General features: G+C 34.3%; 3 protein-coding genes across 4 annotated transcripts; all 3 read left to right on the forward strand.

Annotated features, from left to right (window-relative positions):
• The first annotated feature begins 9,136 nt into the window (after window positions 1–9,136).
• Window positions 9,137–10,481, forward strand: LOC121240376 (dCTP pyrophosphatase 1-like). The gene is made up of 2 exons (XM_041137801.1): window positions 9,137–9,451; window positions 9,962–10,481. The coding sequence occupies exons 1-2, from the start codon at window positions 9,329–9,331 to the stop codon at window positions 10,235–10,237; spliced, it is 399 nt and encodes a 132-aa protein (XP_040993735.1). The 5' UTR covers window positions 9,137–9,328; the 3' UTR covers window positions 10,238–10,481.
• Window positions 10,482–17,225: 6,744 nt separating this feature from the next.
• Window positions 17,226–17,881, forward strand: LOC121240377. The gene has a single exon (XM_041137802.1). It carries the CDS (start codon window positions 17,398–17,400, stop codon window positions 17,692–17,694), a length of 297 nt encoding a protein of 98 aa, XP_040993736.1. The 5' UTR covers window positions 17,226–17,397; the 3' UTR covers window positions 17,695–17,881.
• An 865-nt stretch (window positions 17,882–18,746) lies between these two features.
• Window positions 18,747–21,401, forward strand: LOC121240378 (ylmG homolog protein 1-2, chloroplastic-like). 2 transcript variants are annotated; one of them, XM_041137803.1, is made up of 2 exons: window positions 18,747–19,582; window positions 20,753–21,401. In XM_041137803.1, the coding sequence occupies exon 1, from the start codon at window positions 18,812–18,814 to the stop codon at window positions 19,508–19,510; it is 699 nt and encodes a 232-aa protein (XP_040993737.1). In that variant the 5' UTR covers window positions 18,747–18,811; the 3' UTR covers window positions 19,511–19,582; window positions 20,753–21,401. The 2 variants fall into 2 exon arrangements, with proteins under 2 accessions (XP_040993737.1, XP_040993738.1); XM_041137804.1 differs by having other exon boundaries at window positions 20,772–21,401.
• The last annotated feature ends 115 nt before the right edge of the window (window positions 21,402–21,516 follow it).

Raw genomic sequence — 21,516 nt, forward strand, 5'->3', positions numbered from 1 at the left:
CATGCTACAGCTATCGAAAAAGTGACCCAAATGAGTTCACCGAATAGTGCATTTCATTTTTTTAATTTTTTTCTTTTTTTTCATGTATTTTTTAATCATTATAAACATTTTTAAAAAAAATTAAAAATTCACAACATAATTAAAACACATTTTCTTAATCACTAAGTAAAAAAAAAAAAAAAAACTCATTCGGGACACTATTTGGGTCCCGAATTCGGGACCCAAAGCATTTCTGTTTATATATATATAAAATCCGTATTCCATGAATTTGTGATTTAAAAAAAAAAAAAACATCTTGTAGCAGTACAAAAGAATATTCAACAATGAAAAACTCTACTCAACCTCTGGTCCTCAGTCGCACACCACACACCGAACCCGGTTCCTTTCCCACATCACGGTTCGTTGATTTTTTCTCCATTTTCATACTTCTCCCCTACTCTTCTCCACTCCTCTGTCATCTCGAAAACGAGCTCATTCCCTCACTCCAGCCACTTTTATCCTTCTAAGAGGAATAACTCGGCCTAAACTGGAAGCCAATATCAACCTCAGGTTTTTTTTTTTTTTTTTCCTTTTTCTAGGGTTGAGCTAGTTATCCCTGATCAGTTCCTTCTTCTTCTTCTTGTGTCTTGGCCTGCGTTTTGTTCTCCATTTCCTTTGTTCTTTATCGTTTTAATTAGTTTTTGCTTGTTCTTGGAAGAAATCACATTATCTTAAGAGATGATCGTGGCTCTAAAAGGTCAAAGTGTTACCTTTGATCTTCTCAAGAAGAAGACAACGAAATTTGCCAGGAAAGAGATTGGGAGCAGTACCACAGCCCAAGAAACCTCCTTTTGGCTCTGGTATTATATATTTGCACACCAAACCCTTGATGAATTTTCTCTCTTCTTCTTATTCTTGACTGTCGTGTCATTTAGCACTCAGCTTGCTTATGACCATTTGGTTCATGATATTTGTTAAAAAACCATAAAGATAGAGAATCATTTCATATTTTCCCCTTCCTTTATAGACTTTGGAGGATTTGACCAAACAAATTAATATAGTTGAAACTAGTTAGATTGACAGAGAATGGAGAAGGGAGTCCGCCAAAAATGGAAGAGTGAGTCTGAAAATGGAAGATGGAGGAAAATGGAGGAGGGAGAACGTAAAGCTAGAAGAGTGAAACATAAACGCACTACATAATTTTTCTCGTGGATCTATTTGCTTTTTGTGCGCAATCCCTACGTCAAGTCCCTTGCCTCCATCATTTTGCCGGTTGCAGTGTGGTTGAGCTTTTACTTCGAGTTTGATTTCAAAGGACTTTGGCTTGGCCTTTTAGCCGCGCAAGGCTCATGCGTTGTGACCATTCTGTTCTTTTTGGCTCGAATCAATTGGGATCGCCAAGCCTAGAGAGCCAAAGAGTTGACTGGAACTACCATCACCATTGATAGATAAGCACGAAGATGACAAGTTAAAAGATAAAAGCCAGGATTTTAGCAATTCATTGAGTAATGTAGCGAGCAGCAATAATTCACTAGTTTGAATTTTCCTCAAGATTTCTTGTATAATAGGAAGAGGGGTGACAACGATGGGGTGGGACGCTAGGGGACGATGGTGGGGGAAGGGGGGAAATGATGGGAAAATGTAAAAATTAAAAACTCACTTTTGTTTCATTAAAAAAAAAAATTCCATATAGCGGTGTGTGGAGTGTACGGGATGGAGGAGGTTGTATAGTAGGACTCATTCAATAATATATCTCATTAAGGTCACAAAGTATGCACCCAAAAAGTTCTATAGAATAAATTAAAAGGAAATCTTCACAGTATACCTTTATGGGCTTTCTTTTTCAAGATGTATTATTACATACCATCTATAGAACTATGAGAGTGTTCTGGTCAATATTTTAAATTTCGTTCTAGTTCTCATTTCGGTTTAAGTATTGAAATAGAATATTTTGGTACTATTGCATTCCGACATATCATTTTGGGATTAATTATATATTATATATAAATACTTATATGTATATATAAACTATCAATTAAAAGAATAAATACATATATATATATATATACATGACACAAAATCAAGAAAAAAATAAAAGAACAGAGAAATTATAAAAAATGATATTTAGAGATTGAGGGAACATATTTAAATTAACAAAAACATGAAAATTATATAAATACATTTTATATTCTAGAATTAATTAAATACCTTCTAGATTTAAAATTTATAAAAATGTCATACAAGTACAAAAGAAATTACAAAAATAGTTCAGAAAGGAATAGGGCCAGAATGCCAATTTCAGCCGGAATTTGACTGGAATGGCTTAAACGGACTAGAATTAGCCAGAATTTAGAGCAAAATAGAATAATGAGGTATAGTGTATTGGATACTACACTGGAACGAAAAACTCCGGCCATTTCGACCGGAATGGAATAGAATTTAAAACTATGTCTAATACTCATTCTATTCTCTAGTTTAGAATATTTTAAGGCATCGCTATCATGCATAGTTTTTAGATTTTCCAACATATTATTTATTACACATATGTATGGCCACCCAACCTCGCGGACCCGCATGGGTGGGTGATCACACCCGGCTGTTGGAGGATGGATGGCCTTGCAACCTATCCAGAATCTGCCAAATAACCTTAATCCACAAATTCATTCGCCAAATCCACATATCAAATCTCCAATACACATATCCAACCAAAAAAAAAAAAAAAATAACATCTTTAAAAATAAAAATAAAAAACAAAGCATCACAAACCGCGATCCGGCCGTGGGTTTGTCCAAAGACCCACGACCCGTTGTGATTGTTGTTCGTTGAGCACACCCCTAGTCATGCCATAGCTTGTGGCTCAAGGAAAAAAACTATGGTCAATTGTGATCGTGGGTCTCTTGGCTTTTGTTTAGACCCACGGCTATGCCGTGACCCATGGGTATCTCATGAAGAACAACCAACTTGAAAAAGAAAACGTGGAGGATGAAGAGAAGGAGAAGGCGAGATGAAGATTTGCTGTGAGGTTGGGGCTGACAACCAAGGAGAAGATGAAGAAGATAGGCTTATAGGAGGGATTGAGAGAGGAGAGAATGAAAGAAATGAAAAAATTAGGATGTTCTTTTACTTATATACCCGTTTCTAACTTTTTAACAAAATCCTACATGTTTAGACAAATGCAGGAGTAGATGGATTGGGCAAGCGGACTAGATGCAGGAGCCTGCCCAACAAGGCTACTATTTCTAACCATAAATGGCTGATCGTTGGTGGCATTATAAATGGGCATCCATTTGAAAAGTGTAATGCTAAATACAGTCGTAGCCTGTGGAGTGCGTAAGCGCTGTGCAATCATTTTGAAAAAGAATGGAGTTCACTATTAAAAAATTAATTTTTTTATATCATGCGGATCTCGTATTTACTCACTTTTTTCAAAAAAGTTGCGCAACGTTTGTACATTCCACGACTTTAAATATCATTTCTCATTTGGATTTGAAAATTGATTCTTTCTTACATAATTCACTAAAAACGAAAGAGAGAAAACAAAATGATACAATGCTAAGACCCATTTATTAAAAATAAATAAAATAGAATAAAGAAAAAAAAATGATAAGAGTTCTAAAACTTCTGCTCTAAGAGTACTACCTGCACCATACGGTGTGGGGGTACCCCTTCCTCCCCCTAGCCTGCATGGGACGAGGGTGAGATTTTTTCCCCCAACACCCATCGTCGTGGTCCAGGGGTGAGGTACCTAGTTCAGGTGCTGGAACAAAAACCCTAACCGTCTGCCCCTCCCCCCAGCACCCCCAAATGTAGAAGTTGTTTTTAGGCCAAAAATGGCCCAGTTTGTGGCCCATTTCAATGTTTATGGGCATTTTGGGCAAGCAATGAAAAAAAATTGTATAATTTTAAATTTTTTAAATATCAAAGAATTGAATTTACAATAAAAAAATACAAATTAAGAGAAAAAAGATTAAAGAAGTACTACTAATACTCCTAAGTCCTAAACTATTACAATTTACAATAATAAAATATATAATAAAACTATAATAACTAAACTATTACAATAACACAAATTTAGAGAAAACAATTACAAACATAAAAGAGACATTGTGATTGTATCAACATTACAAAGAATTGAATATGTAAAATCTAAATATAATTGTGAGTTGAACATAAATGATAAAAGTGACAATGGGGAATTTTGAACTTTGACTTTGACATTTGGAGCAAGTGGAAATAGAATTTAGTGCTGTCTGTTCTGAGTTGTGAGATCATAAAATCTGAAATATTAACAATTAAATAGGAAGATAAATTAGAATTATAAACAATAAATAAATGACAAAATTACAAATTAAAACCTGACTAATCAATATGAGATAAGGATCAACATGCGATATTAAGAATATATCATTTGAATTTTGGTTTGGAATTAGGATTGAGGCTTGAGGCTTGAGGTTCACATATGATAGTAAGATTATAAAAAAAATTAGATACCCAAAATTATAGAAATATGAAAAAAATTAAGAGACTACAAATTGTATAATCCTATGGCAAATGGCAATGGTGGATCGAGGTCCAATATGGTGAAGTCATATTGCAGCGGATGTAGACGTCATATCATGTATGGCTACAACAATTAAATTTGAAATTAATACCAATAAAATGAATATAAATAAAATAAATCAAAATAATAAAATGAAACATTAAAATCAACGATTACTAGATCCAGACTGATCACCACCCTCCTCCTCGTCGACCTTATTAAAGTCAAAAACATCCGAAACATGAGTTAGAGTCCATTTGATCCAATTCTATGTGCAAATCAATACCTCCACAGAGGTAGGGGACAAATAATTCCTGAATGGATCTAATATGTGTTTTTTGGTACTAAAGGCCGACTCTGAGACTATGATACTAATATGGATGGCCAAAATATTGCATGCTATCTCTCCAAGAACGGGATACTTCACGGCATTAATCTTTCACCAAGCTAATATATCAAAACTTTCCATGTATGGAAGAAGATCCCCTGCTAAATATCGGTCTACCTCCGACTTCGCCTCTGTAGATTGATAGACTAGTTGGGAATTATGTGAGAGGCTTTGGACCCACACCAACCTACGTTTTTTGCCCGTCCCGACTTATGGAGGAGGCGCTGGGATAGGTGTAGGTGTAGGTGCGCTACCATCCTTGATCACAGTAAACTTATCAAACAATCTACCGAGGGTGTCTCTAACCATGCCCCCAATAAGATTAGTGCATGTGGCCCAGTACACAAGTTTCAAACCATATACCATGTCATCGATCTTAAATTGGGGGCCAAGAACAACAACCAAATATAACAAAATATTTTCCCTACTCAAATCCCTTAAATACTTGTCATATTTGATTCTTATCATGAATGTCATTTCTCGCATCCTAATATGGTCACTCATACACATCTCATCCAATTCTTCTTTCACCCTACATATTTATTGAGTGAATTCATTAGATATAGAGTACAAAAAAAAAAAGATATTTTCAATGTCACCTCATAGAAAAGCTTTAAAAAATCTATAAAAATAGCAATCATCTCCCAATCATCATCAATAGGCTTTCTTAATCCTCTGTACTCATCAAAATATCTGACATATTGAATATCTTCATCACCCAATAATTCAAAAGCTGCCTTATATTCTTAGATCGCCTCCAGCATTAAGAAGATTTAGTTCCATCTTGTAGGAACATCAGTATAAAGACCTCTCTTAAATGTTATGCCCGCATTCTTTGCAGCGATTTTGAATTTCTCCAATCTACCAGGAGAAGATCTCACAGACATTCTGACTGTGCAACCAAGTCATCAACATCTCTAAAACCATCAGACACAATTAAATTCGAAATATGTACAGCACATCTAACATGCAAACAATCACCACCCAAGATTTTCTTATTTGTCTCTCTAAGATAAGTTTTTAGATATCCTAATGCGACATTGTTAGACAAGGCATGATCAACTGTAATTGTCGAAACCCGTGGCAACCCCCACTTCTTTATTGTGGCTTCCAAGGCCTTCCCATTTGTCTCACTTTTATGATAAAAAATTAGACAAAAAATTCACAATTTTCTTATGTAGTGTCCAATCACAATCAATGAAATGTACAATATAAGTAATGTAATTAAAATTTTGGATGGATGTCCAAGTAACGGTAATGAGGCTTACAACTTGACCAGCCAATTGACCTCTTAACAAATCATTCTCCTTTTGGTAATGTTTTTTAATATCTTTTGCCCCAGTGTGACGAGAATGAATATTAAACCTCGGTTTCAAACAACTGGAATATTTTTGGAACCCTTTCTCATCTACAAACTGAAAAGGTAGCTCGTCCATAATAACCATACGAGCTAACTTTCTTCTACACTTATCGGGGGGTCATACTTAGTACACCCCTTCAACGTAGAACCCCTACTACTCTCATCTATTATTTTTTAATCTCTAGTCTAGATTGACTCTTCTCTCGTAAGGATCTCAATTAGACTCTTCTTGTATTGTTATTCTAAATGTACATTTAATTGTAATGTACCATGTTTCCTATAGTAACATCTATAGAGTTTACCACAATAAATTATAATAATAAAAAGGTTAAAATAAAAACATACTACTAATATCAACAATCAACACATAGAGCCCTAGGGATGAAGTATCAACAATCAAAATATGCCACTAACCTTTTTATTATTATAATTTGTTTTATAAAATAAGCATGCACAATCAAATTTTAACACATGCCACTAACCTTTTCATTATTATAATTTATTTTATAAAATAAGCATACACAACCAAAATATACATCATATTATAAGCATGCACAATTATGAATCAACTTTGAATTTTTGAGAATATTTTTCTATATTTCTATATGCATCACAAGGAGCACAGTTCTCTAATTTGTTTTGATTTTCTGGTATATTCATCAAATTTTGAGTTTTTATCCTTTTATTTTTTTAGTTGTTGTTACAACATAATAATAATAATAATAATAATAATAATAAAAGGAATAAAAATATCCGTTAGTCAACAAAACACTGAGATTTTATTTGAATTGAAAATAGTGGAAAATAACATTACTTTTAATACTCAATTAGAATATAACTTTTCATACCTGTAGCTGCCACTTGTTGTTATAGAAGAAATCTTGGGCAATCCTCTCACAAGATTACAGAGAATCAGAGATCTCCTCCTCTCCAGCCCCCCACCTTTTGTATCCTGAAATCTACAAGTATGCAGCTGATGAGAGATTTTATTTCCTTGCTGGTGTTGAATGACATATGGGCTTGGTTGTTCCCCAATAATTTCAATCTTGTCAAATGTCCAAAGCATAAAACCATTGAACATCTTTAAGAAAACTGGTTTTGTTTTCCCTCTCCATAAGATTTGTAAGATCTCATTTGAAAAATAAAAGTAAAACAAAAAAAGCTTACAGATAAGATGTAAAGAAGTTTAAAAAAACTCACAATTAAATACTTCCCAAAGTTTTTGTTAGAAAAATAATAGGGCATATGTTAGTCTGTATTGGCTGCCACATGGTATTAATATCCACATCAGTTAATTGAAAATTGACATGTGAAATAGTAATACACGAAAAATGCTTTAACTAGCCTTTTAATTCCTAGTGTCTATTAATGAAAAAGGCTATAACAAGTCTTACAACAAATGAAATTGAATAATGTAACTTTGTAGCCATAATGTTATTTAGAGTTTCAATTTGAAATTCTAAACGATTGGAATCATAAATTAATTTAAAGGTTTCAAAGATTGAAACCCATACATTAATTTAAGATTTTAGATTCACCGTTCATGAATCACAACAATTCAAAATTCAAAATCACTACCATAGATTCACCATTCATGAATCACAAAAATTCATATTCACAAATCGCATGCACAATCAAGATTCTCCATAGCACACAGTTCACAAATCTCATCCTTCATCTCCATTTAATCATAACATTCCTCCTGTCTCCATAATTAAAAAAAATAAAATAAAATACTAAAATTAAGAAATTTGGATTTGGGAATTACCTTAGGAGACGATGATGCAACGAACACAGGCGACGACCACAAAGAGCGACGGAGATGAGAGAAGAGAGACTGATAGAATTTTCGAGAAGGGAAGGGGTTGGGGGAGGGGGGATAACGACGTCGTTTCATTTGAGATATAAAATATATATATATATATATATATATATATATATATATATATAGCAGAGTTGGGGCCCCACCTTCCCCTGCCTCGACTAGGAGCCGCAGATGTTAGCGGGGTGAACTAGGCTGTACAGGGCCGAAAGGTTTGCATTCAAATCAGTTTTGCAGGTCCAGAGAATAGAAATAAATGGCCCAATACTAAAAAATCATATAATTTTATCTAACATCATATTAATCTTATGAAATAGTTCATATTAAAGAAGAAAAAAATATTGTAAATATCTTCATCGCTGTTTTAGCTCCTCTGCCTAAGATTGAGATTTGAAGGAGAAAAAAATAGTACTTTAATTGTTAGGAAACAATGATTTGTAAAGTCCTGTATAATTTCTTTACAAAAAAAAAAGTAAATACCAGTTTAAAAAATACAAAAACATTATTATGTTTAGTAGAATTTTTTTTTTATACATATAAAAACACTATTTGAAAATTAAGTAGTTATTCTAGCCAAAAAGGCCTTAAAATTCTAGGCATAATACATTCTCAAAGAGATATATATATATATAATTTATATTATAAGATAAGATCTTTGTAATCTTAAATTATGTAATTATTGTATAATTATTTTAAAATAAATAAATAAAATATGAGATTTATATATAAAATTAATTTTTTAATAATATTTTTTAGGCACTTTACTAAGCATATAAACAGTCAACAAGAAAATTAGGGTAGAAGAAGCAGAACACGTGGTCCCTACATAGCCACGAGGCTCACCCACTGACCACCTAGGATCGGGACGAGAATATATGGAAACTGACACCTGTCTTTCTCCATGTAAGGAAAGTGCACTGGCAATAGCCGGTAGTCAGTAGAATCCAAAAGCACAGGTACACTCGATTCCCCCCTATAATACTGCTGCTCCGCAGCTATTATATTAGCTCAATATATTCAAAGCCCCAAGAAAGTTTGAAGACGAAGTTTTTGATTTTTTCTTGTTCTGGGATTGAGCTAGCTGTCCCTGATCAGTTCCTCGCTCCTCCTTCTTCATAATCTTCTTCTTCTTGTGTCTTGGCCCGCGTTTTGTTCTCTATTTCCTTTGTTCTTTATCGTTTTAATTAGTTTTTGCTTGTTCTTGGGGAGAACTGAGAAGAAATTATATCATCTTAAGAGATGACTGCGGCTCCAGAAGGTCAAAGTGTTACCCTTGATCTTCTCAAGAAGAAGATGACGGAGTTCGCCAGGGAAAGAGATTGGGAGCAGTTCCACAGCCCTCGAAACCTCCTTTTGGCTCTGGTATTATATTTTTGCACACCAAACCCTTGATGAGTTTTCCTCTCTTCTTCTTATTCATGTCTGTCGTATCATTTATAATACTTAGCTTGCTTATGGCATGCATATTTTTTCCTTTTCTTTATTAATTTTGGAAGATCTGACCAAACAAATTAATACAGCTGAAACTGGTTGGATTGACAGAGAAGTTCTAATGATTTCCTGTCTCAACTACATATTTTTCTAATATGGTAATTTGCAAGTGGGCTGGGTTCATTTTTTTTATCATAAATTCATCAAGGTTAATGTTTTTGAACCAGAGTCAAACTTAACCCACTTCGCAAAAGCGATATCTCCTCCTTTTTTGTTGCCTTATCATCGATCTTTTGAACCCACTTTAACCTGATTTTCCTGTTGCTTTTATAATATATGTCGTAAGGTGGTTCGAATGACAACCAAACTAACTGTCAAAGATTATTTCTTGTTCATGGGCACTGTAATATTATGGTCTTGCTGTTTGAATGGATTTCCTAGGTGGGTGAAGTTGGAGAACTCTCTGAGATATTCCAGTGGAAAGGTGAGGTTCCAAAGGGACTGCCCGATTGGAAAGAAGAGGAGAAAGTGCACCTGGGTGAAGAGCTTTCAGACGTTCTGCTCTACCTGGTGCAGCTCTCTGACATCTGTGGCATTGATCTTGGCAGAGCTGCACTTCGAAAGGTCGAACTCAACGCCATCAAATACCCAGTTTCAAAGAAGCGAAGCCAGACAAACATCACTAGCACCGACAACAATGGCGCCGGGAGTTGTTGATTTTTCTCTGTATAAAAAACACCCAACATAAGAAATACATAAAATATTGATTGAGGTGGATGGGTGTTTTAGGTGTTGTAGGGGTTCATGATAAAGCTTTGTAGGAAGGAAGGGTACGTTCTTCTCAGGTTTCATTGCATGGAGACTAGCTCCAGTGCATGTTTGGCAATTATTCTCACAGATTTTATTACTGTTCTGGCTTACTCAATCAAATCCATCTGACAGACAGAGATATGGTAGTGATATCTTCTTCTTTTCCCACATTTATATGATTTCTTTCCGAGTAATTCTGCATATCAAGACACCCCAAACCATATTTTACAGGATGTAAGGTCTTTTTTTTTTCTTTTCTTTCTTTTTTTTTTTTTTAATATTAGAGTATGTGAATATTTTTAATGTGAGTTATGAGGTGGGAAATAGGGACTGAGAGAGAAAAAAAAAAAAAAAATCCCCTTATCCTATTTCAGTTTAAATTTAGTTTTCAAAATTGGATTCATTATTTTTAACAAGAGAAAAGTTTTAGTAAGAGATTTTATAAAATTATTTTTATCGACATATTTTATAAAATTATATTAGTTAAAAGCATATTTGAGTTTAAACTATTATTATTATTATTATTTAAAAATTATTTATTATTATTTTACTATTGTTTTTATTACCATTTACAAATTATATATGGAGGTTTGTGAAAGCAGTCAAACTGTAAGGCAACCAAATCACGCAAAGTACGACAACCGATCACAGGCTAGAGACAGTTTACGAAGGTCATGTTCCACATTAATTGGGGTTCTTTACACGATATGGTGTTGTCATCGTGTTCATGCTCTGTGTGTGTGTGTATATATATATATATATATTCCTAAATCCTAAGCTGGAATTAAATAAAATATGTAATCCTGAATCCCTGATTCTTCGCTTGTCGGATTTGAACTTCCCTCTACTTTTTTTTTTTTTTTTTTTGTTTCTTATTTCTTAAGGGGCATGGCAATTCTAACGTGACTATAGAAACTCATTCTCGTTGTGGCCGGAGTCGTGGATTATCCGGCTATAGTTACTATATTAAGGACGAGTCTGTCACCACAATTCATTCAAATATCCAGATGCTCTAAAGTCTATTTCATAGTCTAAATGTCAGATTTTATTACTATAAATGCTTTCAATTTATGCTGGGAATCAAATTTTTAATTTCGAAATTATGAAATACCAGCCAGATTTTATTACTATAAATGGTTTCAATATATGCTCAGAATCAAATTTCTAATCTCGAAATTATGAAATAGTAGCTCGTACCAATTGAGCCAACTGAGATACCACCTCTGATAAAATTCTCCATACTTGTGTTGTGTTTAATGGTATTATTGCTTTCTCTTTATATTCGATTCTGTAAGATTAATGCAGAGATTGCGTACTTCCATATTCAAGCATTATAACGTGGTATTAAATTCTAAATAGATTAACATTGCTTGAAATTTTAACATGGTATTAAATACTAAATATATTAACATTACTTGAAATTTTAACATAGCATTAAATATATATTGTAGGTTATATATCTGTCGGTCTTATACTTCTTTAAATTTGAACATCCAATTGAGGTAAATAACTTCATTTACTTACTTATATATCATGACAAGATTTCATTTTTTTAGTAGTTTTTCTAAGCTGTCTTTTTAATTGTGGCATTTATTATATATAAATCCATCATGATCTTGGCTTATTATATATGACCGGATGGATTCCTAAGAGCATCATCAATGGATTAGTTAAAAGCTAAATCTGTCATATATTTAGCTATTAGATCCTAAAATATCATAACAATAAATTAGTTAAAATCTAAATATTTAGACTTTAGCTACGGTGAACATCAAAATCATTTTCAAATTTGCTAGTTACTATAGATATATCAAATGTATATTTTATCATTTATTTATAATATTTAGGGGCACGGTTTTAAGTAAATTAACTACTTTCAAGTAAATGTTTATATTTTCTCAGTAACTATTAATGCATGGTTTCAGTTTATTTATAAAAAAAAAAAAAAACCATTAATGCACGTCTCATGGGCTGGGGGGCCTCGCATGGTACCAGACCTTCTCTTTTTTTTTTTTTTTGAATATGATTAATAATTAACATAATTTAATTAGAATATGATTACAAATTAACATATAATAGATAAAATGGTAAAATATGATTAAATAAAATAAATTAATAATTAAAAAAATTAATTTTTTTTTAATTCTTAATTACTCATTACTATATAATGAATAAATGAATAATCTAATGTAGAGATTTGATGTGAATAGATAAAACTAAATTCATCTTATATTATTTTATTGTTATTTTATTATTATATAAAGAAAAAATAGTTATTCTAATGTAGAGACTTGTGTGAATGAAATAACTAAAAGTTAAATTCATTTCACATTTATAAAATTTATCCTTTAGTTTTGACTAATCAATTGTGGATGCTTATACATTTACTCTGAGATCCTGTTCTTGAGGTTTTTTAAAAATAATTTATACAATTCTGCGTATAATTTTCTTTAGAATAACTATGGAAATTTTGGAATTTACATTAAAAAAAATTAATTTTTTTTTATAATAGATTCAACTTTTTTTCATAGTAAATTCTATTGTATGTGGCATTACTCATCCTCTATTATGTTAATTATTTCCTATTTCTAAATATTATTTCAAAAAACAATTCTAAACAAATAGTCGTATGCACGGAATTGTCTATGTGAACATTGTCGTTAAAGAATTTTTAATTATTATCGCATGGAAGAATATAATATTGTAACATAAGAGATATCCAACGATTCCCAAGATCGCGAAACATGCAGCATTTGTCAAATTTATGAGGCGTCCTTTGACATTGACATGAATACCAACCAGAAAGAAGCTGATATTGACGTGTATTTTAGAAAGATGGGTACTATAAGCCATAAATTGATTATATTTTATAAATTAATAGATTTATTTTATAATATGATAAATTATGTCGAGTCATATTAATTTATAAAATAAATTTTATGTAAATAAAATATTTCTTTTTTTCAAATAATATATTATAGCCCATATATAATATAATTATAAAAAATCACAAATCCCGATCCATTTAAAAAACTTGTTGGGCAAAACACCAAAAATTATTTATATTTTGCCTGTACTTGTTCCCACTTAAACTTGGATTTCTTTTTTTTTTTTGTCTTTTGAAAATTGGTCACGTGGATCAAATGAATCAAATTCCCAATAGAGTGTCACTACAAAAAGGTAGTTAGGTCAACGCGAGGCTTGGCAATGGTGGAGTATTAGGCTATCATTTAAATAAAAAAAGATTACTACCCAAGTTCATTTCAATTTTTTTTTTAATTTTTTTATCATTTTTTAAGTATTTTTTAATATCCTTAATCACTAAAAAAAAATTAAAAAAATATATAACTTTACTAATACTCACTTTCTTAATTATTAAGTAAAATAAAAAAAATACAAAATGAGTAACAAATGGGTAGTAGTAGAGTAATAATCCTATCATTATTCATTAAAAAAAAATATTTTTTCATTTTCTTAAACTTTTTGAATAAATGATTATTTAATGTTATATTACAACAAAGATATTAAGTTTGAATCCTTACTCTACATTTCAGCATTCCCATGAGAAAAAATATTAATATATAAATTATCAATATAAACTTTGAAATAAATAATTACTTGGTAAAGAGGAAACACTCTCGAGCGCCTAACGTCCTCTTATTTGTGGTAAGATCATTGAGATAGTTTTAGGAGTAGTTTGGATTCAGAGATGAGTTAAGATGAATTGAGATAGTTTGTGAATAGTAGAATAAAAGTTGAATTATTTATTATATTTTGTGTGGGAATTTGAGAAAATTGTTTTGGAATTTGAAAAAATTGAATTGTCTATTATATTTTGTGTGAAAATTTAAAAAAATTATAATGATAAAACGAGATGAGTTAAGATAAATTTTAAATGCAAATGAAGCCGTCTTTCATTCTTGTAGAGCTCATTCAAAATATGGAAATGCTTTCAATTTTTATAGGAGTTGTAATGATATAATGGGACGTGTTAATTACTTGTGAACGATGGACAATGTGCAGATTATGGGCTAGAGTCGTGGTTGATTTGGTAGACCTGGCCCATTTGGTCGGGTTTGACCCGGCCCAACCCCTTGGTTCCTTGCCTCAATCATTCTTATGTTGCTGCGTCTTTCAGTTGAATCATAATGCCCCTTTCATGGAAGGAGTCATTGGTTTCTGTTCATAACCAACTCATCTTCATCCATGCATCTGGGTGCTCTCAAATCTTCCTTTTTCCTTGTTATTTATTTATTTTTTTGAAGTCAAAAGTATTTCCTTTATTGAATAATCAGTAAACTTTAGTCATTACAGTATTTTTCACTAAGAATGGAGTTAGAAATCTGTACAGGATCATCCTCAATCCACACCCTCTCCTCAGAAAAATCAAAAGGAAGTTTAGCAAGTTTGTGCGCTATGTTGTTTGCTTCCCTGTACACAAACCTAATGCTCCAATTCGAATTCCCAGGAAGAATCCTTTTCGCATCCTTTATCACATTCTCATGATTAGTCCACACCTCTTTATCACTGTTTACTACTTTCACTACCACCTGAGAGTCCCCTTCCAATACCACATTTGAGATTCTCAGCTCTAGACAAAACATTCATGCTCTTCTTAAAGCCAGAGCTTCTGCTGCAGTTGGTTTCATTAGGTGATTAACACGAGCTCAAATAGGCAACCAAGTCACCATTTGAGTCCCTGATGATAACTCCAATTCCAACTTTCTTTGCATGAATATCCACAGCAGCATCCCAATTTGCTTTAAAACCCATATCAGCTGGTTTCTCCCATTTGACCCCCTCTCTCTTTTTGCCTTTGTTCAGTTGGCCTTTTTGTTGGAGTTGCTGAGCTATAGAAAACTCATTCATAGATTGTCTTGCAACTTTAAGGATACTTCTCGGGCCATCATACTTCTTCTCAAATAGCAATGAATTCCTCCTCAACTAGATCTTCCTCGTGGTGTAGGCCGCCAATTCCACATCCTCCACTTTAAAGCACATGTTCATTCTTCTCCATAGCCCCAAGAAATCGACTTCTGAACCACTCCATTTGTGCACAAGGCTATCCTCCTCAGCCCACACATCTGAAGCAGCAGGAAAATTCAACAAAATATGGATGGTTGATTCAGCCTCTACATATTGGGCATAAGGTGGAGTCTATGATGTGCTTCTTAAAAAGGTTGAGCTGGTGGGGAGTAAGTCATGTACAGCTTTCCACGATTCCAAGTTGTCCACAGCTAATGTTCCCCTTCCAACCTTTTCATTCTTTCCTTCTCTAGATAATATAAGGCACTTTTAATTGAATATTTCCCATTGTTTGAGGAACCCTATACCAATTTATCCTATGATCCCCACCTGCTTAGAGGGATGCTGCAAATTGTTTCAGCCTCAACATCATTGAAGGTGTCATAAACCATGTTTTCCTTCAAACTGGCAGTATCAATGTCAATAACCTGTTGCACATTAGCTTCACAGTGCAGATTCTTGATAGGGGATTGTACACAGTAAGAAGTGGGAGTCGGCAACCATTTGTCCTTCCAAATCTTGATTTTACTTCCATTCTCAACCCTCCACATCAAGCCTTCTTTCACCAAGTCTAAAGAAGATCACAGGCTCCTCCATATAAAAGAAGGACCAACCCCACCTTTGCATCTAACAAGTTTCAAATATTTCTCCCTCATAATCTTAGCCCCCAAAAGGGAAGGGGAACTCAACATTCTCCAGCACTGCTTAGCAAGCATTGTTTGTTAAAGCATTCAATGTCCCTAAATCCCAATCCTCCCATCTCTTTTCGAGTCACTTTTTCCTCGTTATTGAGTTGTTACTAGTACACATTAGCCTCCTATATGCAGTGCTTGCGTTTGAAATTCCATAGGATCTCGACTACGGTTGATTCTAGAAGTATTTCTTTCGTATATGTAAGGATTTCCTGTCTATGGGTCGTGTGCTATCTTAGTATAACTCAAATATATAAACTGATCTTTATCGGATTGGGTCATCAAATCGGATCAACACAAACACAACCAGACTCCGCACTTAGGCCCAACATATCTGCACAAAAGAAGGCAGGCCGGGGGGATTGACACGGCTGGAACTTGAGGTCAAAGTAGTCAAACTTGAGGGTATATGATCTCATGCTTGCTTAATGCATCAGGTTAAAATTTCACATCATGTGGCGAGTTTTATCACGAGCAAACATCTGAGAATCAATAATTACTAAGATGGGGCAAATGATAATCACTTTATAAGATTGCATACAAACAACTTTCACACTCGTGAGCTGAGATATTAAGCTTGCTTCTTACCAAATCCTTACTTTTTTTCTTGATCTTTTTAGTGGAGGTCATTCAAGGCTACATTTATATTCTGTTTTAGTTGGTTGGGGGACCCCTTACATAAATTCCATCTACTAAGGAATCTAACATATACCTTTCATTGGGCATGAGGGTCAAATCCAACAAGAGAAATCAATCAAACTCATACTGACGCTAATTTTTATATATTGTCAATGAGTAATGCTATATATAGTCGTAAAGTACGTATGTGTTATGCAGTCTTTTTGAAAAAGAGTAGGGTTTACCTTGAAAAATTAATTTTTTTCATATTGATACTATATTTACTCATTTTTTCTAAAAAAATTGTATGATGCGTACGCACTCTACGACTGAAAATATCATTTCTATTTTTCAATTATTTGTCTTGTTTCTTTAGACAGAAGAGATGTCATTAAAGTTAAACTTGTTTCCCCTTTGAAACGTGCTGCTACATGCAATAATAGTTAACCATGATGACCAATCCACCTTACCTAACCCCAGAAGCCGATCTCTTTTAATCATTACTGCCACAGGCCTAAATAAGAAAACAGATTATAAAGCCACTCTAATTGCCCATACATTATTGAACACTAGCATCAAGACATAGAAAAGCATGATTTGTTATGATTGCCACCATTATACTCCTCATGATTGACAACCATGATTCCTTGTTTAACACACCCTATAAAAGCCAGAGTTAAGCATGAACAAATCACAGATCAATTAAGAGAACACGCACAACTCTAGCTAGCAATGTTGAGGAGAGGATCTCTGACCATTTCCATGCTATCAAATTCTACCATGTTGGTGGGTTGGTGCCGGCCACGCCGACGGCTTAGACGGCGGAAGGGTAGCACCATTCGGTTAGGAAATAAGCGGCGAGGGCTGTGCCTAGGATCCAGGCCAGTGGTGCAGTGGGGGGTGATGATGGGTCCTCTTAGGATGCTGAAGAAGATCATCATGGATATGGCACCAAATGGACTGTTAATAGAGGCTTATTATAGGTCTTTAACACCCTTTTTACGTCCACAGCTATTTCCCCTATGTTGATTCGTTGCAGAATTTCCTTTTGAGTGGGGTTTGTTCTTCTCTTGATTTCTTTTCTTTTCTTGTAAAGTTCTGTAATAAGGGGTTGAGCAACCCCTTCTGATAACAGGCAAATCGCATATCGAATATCAAGTGGTTGATAAAAAAACAGAACCAAATATTGTATAAAATGAAAGAGGGTTCTTTTCCCTGCCTGTTTCTAATAGCTGCATTTAAACAAATACAAAAGGTCCTTCCAAAGTACATGACCATCCATCATTTGGATAGCTTTTTGCAGTGTCGAATTGCCATGCAAGTCAATTGATCAGCAGAATGTACAAAGAAGCCTTTGCATGAACCGTCACTGCAAAAGGCATCCTTTCTTTTGAGGAGTTGAAAGGCACTTACCCTCCTTACTTTTGAGTAGATTGGTGAATTTAGGAGAGGGATTTGTGAAAGGAAAAAGAAGAGAGAAAAGGAAAGGGAGTTGCTATGAATAGAATTTTCCTCAAATTAGGTTAGAACTTGGAAGAACTTCTAATTTCTCCAATCCAGTCTATAAATTCAACAAATGTTCATTAGATATGATAAGAAAACATGTTCATTATGACAATATATTCGTTCTAGACATTGTTGAATATTGGACATAAATTTATTTGTAATTTTATGCAGAGAATTATTCGAGTCACGGGATGAATATGATCTTAAAGAAATCTTGAAGTAAACTTTCTCATTTCTTCGTATTTATACTTTTTCTATCACCTACACATTATGACAATCAAAATTGAAGTTTTTTTTCTCTAAATGTTTGGGCAATGGACATGAAATTAGAGGGAGGGGGGTGGGGAAGTTAAAAAAAAAAAAGAAATGAAGATAATGGCAAAAAAAAAAAATATGCATATTCAATTAATTTAGGTACCCGTTAGTCACTTTTGCGTAGTTTTTATGCATTCTATTTATGTGATTGATCAAAATAATTATTTTATATTAAAAATATGATACAATTAATCATATTAAAAAATAAATAAATAAAAAAACCGAAAGATGACTGCAGCTAGAATTTTTCGTTATTATATATTATCGACTCATTTCCGTTAATCATTTCCTTCAAAGAAGCCTGCTTTTGGCTGAGAAGCAAACAATGGCTCCTCTAATCACCTCCCAAGCAGTCCGAAACCCTCTCCTCCTCACACCGCCAAACCTCAAACCGACCTTCTATTCCCCTCGCTGCCACCTTTTGTCTTTCCATAACCCCTCAAAACCCCTATCTCCCCGCCTCACCGCCAAGCGTAACCTAGCCACCCTTGTTCTCGCTTCGGCTTCCCCTGCTTTTCCCGCTCTGCACCCACGAACCCCTCAAATCCCGACTCAGTCACAGTCTCCGCTCACCCAAACTCTCACCACCATTGCAGCCATAGCCTTATGCTTCTCCACCCTTTTCAGCAAGCTCGTCGAAAACCTTGCTCCCCAAATCACCCAACAAGTCGTTCTGCAGAGAAACTTGGTTAGCACTGTTGGACCGCTATTCTTCGCCGCTCTAAAAGACCGGCCCACTGGGTACCTGAATACGCCGCTGACGGTGGTGGCCGCGGGATTGGGCAAGTGGCTCGACATCTACAGTGGGGTTTTGATGGTTAGGGTTTTGCTCAGTTGGTTCCCCAATATTCCCTGGGACCGCCAGCCCTTGTCCGCAATTCGGGACCTCTGCGATCCCTATTTGAACCTCTTCCGGAATATAATCCCACCGATATTCGACACGTTGGATGTTAGCCCGCTTTTGGCCTTCGCGGTGTTGGGCACTCTTGGTTCTATTCTTAATAGCAGCAGGGGCGTGTATTGAAGAAGAGAGGATTGCTGGGTTTCCTCTGTTCTTCATGGTTATATCCTTTCCTATGTTGGCAGGCTTCAGCTGGTAAAGACTATTCTGTTTTCTATCACGTTTACTGGTCTTCTCTCTTCGTTCTTTCTAGTGTTCCTTTTGTTTATGTAATATAACCAAATATGTATGTAAGTTCACAGTTTTAGATATTGAAGTTCGATATGTATATTATGTTTTCTAATCCTAATTGTTATACTGGCCTTAGCTTAGGATTCTGTCATAATGGAAATAATACAATTTTGTGGGAAGTTAGAATTCTGTATAGCAATTAGTATTAATTTCTCAATCCTTTGCAATATTGGGATTTAATGTTGTGCTTGTATCGTCCTGACTGTCAAAAATCATGCACAAGTCATTTCATGATTCTTTACAATTTGTGCAGCTTGTTGTTTTCTGTGGAACATAGAATTTGAGTTACTCATTACACGTAGCTCGATGCATGGGCATCCCTTTGTGATGGTTTCTTTGAAGTAGTATCCATGCATTATTTATTCATCCATCTAATGTTATCCGGCAGTATAGCTTACTTATTTTAGGAGTTGGGTTTGTATCCGGCTGTGTATCTGAGGCTTTCTATTATTTTTCTAGCCTTGTACACTGAAGTTTTAGTTATAAATTTTATTTTATAGAAGACAGGGAATGTCCCTGCTGGTTGTGAGACTTTTGCTAACATTTTTTCATATTTAGGATAATTATTAAGAGCATTAGACACCAATAAAGATTCCAATTCCCTCTGATGAAGGCGTTGGAAACTAGTTTATGTAAGCAGTACTAGGAATTTAAGCATTTCAACTATTGGAACATAATAATTTTCAAAAACTAAATGTATGTTGATAGCCAATAGGTTGCTCATGATAAATGCTAGAATAAAAACTAAGGGACGTGTACTTAATGGAGAAACCATTGTTTTAAGATTATTAAGCTTCACCCTTCTGAAATAATTAGAGACTTGACGAAAGAGTGGATTTGAGTGTCAACTGTTATATCATTTGGTGCAGAGCTTTTTAGAGAGAGAGAGAGAGAGAGAGAGCTATTTTGCTTGTGCAATTGGTTTATCGATTCCTCGAATACTATTCTGTTATTTGATTGTGCAATTGGTTCAGTTCTAAATGCTTAATGGGCCAATTAAATTGTATTATTCTTTAAGCGTATATAACAATGCAAAGTAATTTCTCTGGAACTATTTTTTATGCTCATCTTGAGTGAGCAAAACCAAATGCAGAAGCTCAAGCTTAACTGAAGCCACCGGTCATGGCTGTGGCTCTTCACCAGAGGCGACCCTACCAACCCTAGAAAGCTGGGGCTGGCCATCAACCGTGCTGTGAATCTTCTTGGAATCGTGGTTCAAATGTGTATTCTTTTTGCTCTCTTTGGGCCACAATGACTGGTGTGCTGGACTAGTACTGTGTGGGCGGCACTTGAATGAGCCTGCGTGACTAGTTGAAGCACAAATGCATATCTTCTTGTACCCAGCGGCTGCTTGTGTTATGGATCTTCTCAATGTTCTTTTGCACTGCCTAGACCCTTTGCCTGACTGTACGACGTATTGGGCCGGTAATGATTAAGATCTCGTTTGGATGTTGATTTGAAATAAATTGAATTTTATATAAATAATAGTGAATTGAGATAGTGAGGTGGGTTTTGTGGGACCCACTTAAGATGAATTTAAATGTGTTTGAATGTTAAGATGAGTTTAAATGTATTTATAGGAAATTAAAAAAGGTTGTGGGTCCCACGTGTAAATATGTGTTGAGTTAAAAAATATTGTAGGTCTCACGTGTAAAGATGCCTTGAATTGAGTGATGTTTAATGATTTGTGCATTGTGTATTTGGATGTTAGGCTAAATTTAAATTTAAACTTAATTCAGATGAGTTGAGATGAGTCTATGTTCTAAATGAGACCTAAGCAATTAAGTGGCAAATTCATTGAGGAAAATGAGTGGGAGAGTCACATGAATTGATCCATG

This window comes from Juglans microcarpa x Juglans regia, chromosome 7S (genome assembly GCF_004785595.1).
Source record: "Juglans microcarpa x Juglans regia isolate MS1-56 chromosome 7S, Jm3101_v1.0, whole genome shotgun sequence".
Classification (NCBI taxonomy): Eukaryota; Viridiplantae; Streptophyta; class Magnoliopsida; order Fagales; family Juglandaceae; genus Juglans; species Juglans microcarpa x Juglans regia.

Bases quoted from the DNA above. Each gene is read 5' to 3' on its own strand.
- LOC121240376 (XM_041137801.1), top strand. From the start codon at position 9,329: ATGACTGCGGCTCCAGAAGGTCAAAGTGTTACCCTTGATCTTCTCAAG. The intron at 9,452-9,961 runs GTATTATATTTT...TGGATTTCCTAG, and splicing joins GAAACCTCCTTTTGGCTCTG to GTGGGTGAAGTTGGAGAACT.
- LOC121240378 (XM_041137803.1), top strand. From the start codon at position 18,812: ATGGCTCCTCTAATCACCTCCCAAGCAGTCCGAAACCCTCTCCTCCTC.
- LOC121240377 (XM_041137802.1), top strand. From the start codon at position 17,398: ATGTTGAGGAGAGGATCTCTGACCATTTCCATGCTATCAAATTCTACC.